Genomic DNA, 5755 nt, shown 5'->3' on the forward strand with positions numbered 1-5755 from the left:
TTGAGAGTTTCAAATGCAGTTTATTGCAGCAAAACAAAGAAATGGGGCAGGGTGGGCAGGGGAGGGGTTGTTCAGAGCGCTCCGTAAAAGACACTCGCAAACACCTTATGTACAAAACCAAAAGCAGCTCTGTGTGCTGCAGGATACAGGATGCTAAGGGGCAGTCCAGTGCTCTGGGCGTGCCAGGCAAAGTTCTGGATCTGAAGTCCTCTTTGAAATGTCATGTTGGTGATGGCAGCTCTAAGCTGTTTCTCAGCAAAACATAAGAGTGGGGTTGTTACCAGGGGACTCAGACTGCTACTAATATGAAAACTTCTTTGCAAGCTGAGCAGAAAAGAAAGCGCGGGGGAAATAAGCCTAATCTGAGCATTTAACCATAGCTCTTTTCTCTAATAAGGCTGGTGCAATTGGTTTTGGTTTTGCCCGCCACGTTTAGCCTTGATGGAAAGGGAGAGCTAATGGTGTGGTGGGCACCTCTTTAGTTGGTCCCTCGGGAGTAAGTGGTGGAAACAAACTTCACACTAGAACTGCCAGAGGACTTAACGCCGCCACCGGAGCTGGATCCTCCCCGGCCTCCCCCAGAGGAACCACCATAGCTGCCTCCGGAGCTGCCACCGCCCCCTCCAGAGCCACCTCTGTGGCCCCCACTGCTGCCGCCGCCGTAGCTGCCGCCTCCGGAGCCGCCTCCAGAGCTGCCACCTCCGTAGCTGCCGCCTCCGGAACCACCTCCGTAGCTGCCGCCTCTGGAGCCGCCGCCGTAGCTGCCGCCACCGCCGCCGCCTCCGGAGCCGTATCTGCCGCCACCTCGGCTGCTGCTTCCGCTCATGCTAGTGTGGCTGGTGCTCACAGCTGCAGAGAGCCTCAGTTACATCCCATCCCACTGCGCCCGCCCGTCCCCCACCCAGCCAAGAGCCCTGAGAAATCCGCTTGTACTTACACACGCTCACGTTGGGGGTGCATTCTCCAGACATCCTGTGGGGAAACAAACCAAGCCCCTCAGTACCTGCAGCCCCCCACCCAACTTCCCAAGGGACGTATCCCAGACTTCTCCCCAGCCCTCCCAAGTCGGTTTTTCTCAGCCTAGGTCCAAGCAGGGAGCGATCCCCCTAAGTCAGACCCCTGTGGCTCAGCTGTGACAAGAGACCCAGGCCAGCCTCAATAAATTGCTCCATTTCATAGGAGAAGCAATGGGCAGGCAGGCAGAGGGCAAGTCAGAAAAAGTAACAGTGTAGCAAGGAGAAGGTAAAAGAAAAGGAAAGAAGTCAGGACTTGTGAGCCCAAGGCCTCGCTCCTGCCTAGTACTGTAGTGATCTTCCCAAACCAAGACAAATGGCAGTCAGCAAGGAATCCCTAAGAAGTCACCATGCTGCCAGGAACCTTCCTCACCTGATCTCCTCTCCTTCCAGAAGTTTCCTGTAGGTGGCGATCTCCATGTCCAGGGCCAGCTTGGTGTTCATCAGCTCCTGGTAGTCACGCAGCAACCTGGTGAGCTCCTCCTTGGCTTGTGTCAAAGCGTCCTCTATCTCATTCAGCTTGTTCTGAGCATCTTTGAGTGCTTTCTCACCACGCTGCTCTGCATCACTGATATTCTGCTGCATTTGGGAGATCTGAGAGAAGAAGAATACAGCGAGTTACACGGGCACGCAGTCCCCCATGTCACCCCACTCTTCCCATCGTGTTAGCCTCGATACCTCAGCTACACTGAGGCACAGAACCCCGGGCTTAGCCACTGTCATGAGTTCCTTAAAATACTTGAAAGGTTTTAGTTGCTTCTCCCAAGCCTGACCTGAGGCTCTGAAGTTCTTTTACCGCATTCCAACTACAAAACCTCTGGCTACCTCTCCTCATCCCTCAACTCCTAAGGTCACCGGTTACTAGTTCAATGTGACCACCATCTTTTCTCTACTGTGTCATCTCCTCAAATTTCCCTCAAGAGTATCCCTCATGAGAGCTGGATTCTGGAAGCTGACATAGTCCCCAAAGGCCCCAGGGTCACCCCATTCTGTGTATCTGAGGGTTACCTGCTTCTTGACGCTATCGATTTCAGATCGAAGTCTCTGGATCACTCTGTTCAGCTCGGAAATCTCCATCTTGGTATTTTTCACGCTGTCTCCGTGTTTACCAGCAGTGATCTGCAGCTCTTCATACTAGAGGTGGCGAGTCATTTCCATTACACATGGATAGAAACCAGTGTGCTTCAGCACACAAACACACCAACAAGCACAGGACACAACAGGGAACCAGCTGAGCATGCAGGCGCTTACCTTGCTCTGGTAAAAGGTCTCGGCTTCGGCCTTGCTCCTCTGGCAAATGCTATCATACTGGGCCTTGACTTCTGCAATGATGCCGTCCAGGTCCAAAGTGCGGTTGTTGTCCATGGACAGGACAACGTTGGTTTCGCTGATTTGAGTTTGCATCTGAGACAATTCCTGCGGGATGTGATACAGAGTTTAAAAAACAAAATCTTGGGGGGTGGTCTGGGGGACTGGGGACTGGGGGTTGGAAGGAAGGTTTCCAGTCTGCAAAGCAGTGGGGGTCAAGACTCGAGGTAGGCTGCCTTGCTTGAATTTCAAGAGTTTACCATTTGGTAGAGTGTGGAGAAGAAGTCGATATCTTGTTGGAGGTTATCCACCCTGGCCTGAAGCTCTGCTTTGTTCATATAAGCCGAATCCACATCCTAGAGGAACAGAGGTATCATAAAGACATGGTTTTTTCCAGGATAGGCCTCCTCTCTCTAGCCATGAAGGGGTTTTCCAAGTAGAGATGGAGTTGGGGGTCTACTCCCCTTTTGCCCAGTTCCATCACGGTTCTAGATGGTTCCCTCTCTTCACATGCCACAAAGAGCTGAGAACCTGCCTCCCTCTTGCTTTAGGTTGCATGAAGCAACCGAGCACTGGGACACGAATAGGTCCATGGAAAGAAAACGGCCAACCCCAGACACCCAGCAGGCTTGCTGCCTAGTTCTCTGCAACATGGCTGCCCTTTGCCATGACCTTTATCTATTGTTTCACAGATGAGCTCCGCCCGCACCACAGGACTCACCTTCTTGATGGTCACGAATTCATTCTCTGCGTTGGTTCTCTTGTTGATTTCATCCTCGTACCTGCAAGAAAGGATAGGCTGGTTAAGTGAGTAAAGGAGCCTGCGGCCCGACACTCAGTGTTCTGGGATAAAGGAGCCCCTGCCTCCCTTTATGAGTGGGGTCATCTCGGCCTCCCCTTCTGAGCACTAAAACCATTCAGCCTGTCTATGTTCTGAGAATATGAAGAGGTGTTGTTTGTTTTTAATGCCTGATTGATTTGCCCCTAACTGAGGGAAAGCCATTGCTACACGACAAGTCACAGCCTTAGCACATCCATGTCCCGGAAACCGTTCAGTTCCGCAGCAAACGTGCCTGACCAGGCTTTCTTACTTGGTCCTGTACTCTTCCACCAGGTCTTGCATGTTCTTCAGTTCGGAATCCATCCGTGATTGGTCGTTCTTCAGTGAGTCCACTTGCCTCCTGAGGTTGCTGATGTATGACTCGAAGAAAGGATCTAAGTTTTGGGTCCGGGTTGAGGTGTCTACCTGCTGCAGCAGCTCCCATTTGGTCTGTAGCACCTGGTTTTGTTGCTCTAGGAAGCGCACCTGAAAACAGAAGATGCAGGGATGGGGTCTAACGGCCACAGTTCAAGACTAGCACAACATTCTACAAAGAACTTCAATTCCTGTTTGACAGCAGGAGATGTAGGGAGAAGTTGACCAAGGTGGAATCCGTATCAAATGATGCAGAAAAGCCCTAGAAGGAAGTAAACTGCATATTGCCAATAGCACCACACACATAAAATTATTGGCATGATGCTTTGAAGTGGATACGTGATGCTTCAAGATTGTTCTTAGATAGATAGGCATTTACATCACAGGGACATATATTATATACATATATATTATATATATATTATATATACATACATACACACACAAGTTCAAAAGTATGTCAAGAAAACATCAAATTGGATTTGGAATTTAACATGGCTAATCATATACTGACATTATTGATAAATTAGCAGAAAAGTCTAAAGTAGATCGTGGCTTTCTAGAACTGAACCCTGGAGTGTGTGTATTTTTTTAAAATCTCCTCCTTGTCCAATACTTGTGGGAAATTGCCAGAGGACAGAGATCCCTCTGAGAGCACAGTATGCTCAGTGCTGACCTACTCCACCCTTCCTGCTCCCTCTCAGGGCATCCTGAGTCACACCTCTCTGTGACCAGTGAAACCCTTGTGAGTTTCTTATTTGCACCCTAGAAAATTCCAGCTGCCCCACTTCTGTAATCTCCAGTCAGGAGATGTGAGCCCAACTTAGTCCAAGAGCTCAGTGAAAATGCAGTGGAACGTCAGCCACACTCATCCTCAGGGTCCCTTTGTCCGGTAAAGAACACACTCATTCCCATCGCTCCTGCGAATGCTGTTCACGTAGGTCCCAGAGTTCCATCCCACAGCATGTCCTTTAGGCATCAAATGCAGACCCCGTAAGGCTAAGCCCACCCCTCCTCCTGCTCAGTCTCACAACCTGGGAGCAGCCAGCTCTCTGCACTCCAAGCAGGTGAACTCACCTTGTCGATGAAGGAGGCAAATTTGTCATTGAGCGACTTGATCTGTTCTCTCTCCTGAGACTTCACTTTTTGGATCTGAGGGTCCACCTCGACATTGAGGGGTTGCAGAAGGCTCTGGTTGATGGTCACTTCCTGGATGCCACCAGGGGGACAGACAGGCCCGAAACCACCCCCAAATCTACCACCACCAAAACCACCTCCACTACCAAAGCCGCCACCACCAAAACCACCACCACCAAAACCACCGCCGACACCTCCACCAAAACTGCCACCCCCAAAGCTACCGCCACCGTAGCTGCCGCCCCCAAAGCCACCACCGTAGCTGCTACCACCTCCAGCCACACTTATGGAGATGCTCCTGCCACCTCCGAGGTTGACCAGACTTTTACTTCCAAAGCCACCACCAGAGCTCCCACAGAAGCCTCCTCCCGAAAATCTACCACCTCCTCCTCCGCCGCTGCGGCGCATGGAGCTGCTGGTGGATCTGCGTTGGAAGCTGACTAGGCCTGCAGAACCTGAGCTAAAGTTCCTGCCGCCGCCGCCACCACCGCTCCGGCACAGGGACCTGGAACTACACTGAAAACTCATGGTGGCTTAGAGAGAAGCAAGAGCAAAGACAAGAAGCGGAAGGAGCTGAGAACTCCTCTGCCTTGAGCCCAGTGCCGTGCCCTTATATACTGAGAGGAGACTGGGCTTGGTCCTCAGAGTCAGCCTGAGATGCAGAGGCTGCAAAGGGTTTGGCTTGCCTGCAGCCATACAAGATTTTTACGAGCCTCAACAATCCGATAAACACTACACACCTAGCTCCCAGGATGGGCTCTCAAAATTGCTGTGCAGACAAGAACGGCTCGTGTGGCAATCGCTTTATCAGACAGGATCTCTCTTCAAGGTGTCTGGGGCTCTGAGAAAGCGGGACCCCACTCCCCCCATATTGGCTTCGAGGTGATTCTCGATAGGATTTTGTAACCTGCGGCACAACTGGCCTTTGTGGGCTCCTTGAGCAGCAGGTGTGCTGACGAGAGCTTGGATCCCCTGAAGGAGCTCTCATCCTTTTCTGAGACTGTCCCTTCAATCCCCAGAGCTCACCAAACCACATCTCCTGACACAGGGCTGGAGGGAAACCCAGCGTTTTTTAGGATAGGTTTTCAAATGCACCTCGCTG

General features: G+C 51.5%; 1 protein-coding gene across 1 annotated transcript; it reads right to left on the minus strand.

Moving 5' to 3' along the window:
* On the minus strand, window positions 1-5229 carry Krt1 (keratin 1). The gene is made up of 9 exons (NM_001008802.2): window positions 4594-5229; window positions 3413-3627; window positions 3043-3103; window positions 2582-2677; window positions 2265-2429; window positions 2022-2147; window positions 1387-1607; window positions 938-972; window positions 1-849 (listed from the first exon to the last, which is right to left on the minus strand). The coding sequence occupies exons 1-9, from the start codon at window positions 5179-5181 to the stop codon at window positions 479-481; spliced, it is 1878 nt and encodes a 625-aa protein (NP_001008802.2). The 5' UTR covers window positions 5182-5229; the 3' UTR covers window positions 1-478.
* Between the last annotated feature and the right edge of the window lie 526 nt (window positions 5230-5755).

This window comes from Rattus norvegicus, chromosome 7 (assembly GCF_021556685.1).
Source record: "Rattus norvegicus strain SHRSP/BbbUtx chromosome 7, alternate assembly SHRSP_T2T, whole genome shotgun sequence".
NCBI lineage: Eukaryota > Metazoa > Chordata > Mammalia > Rodentia > Muridae > Rattus > Rattus norvegicus.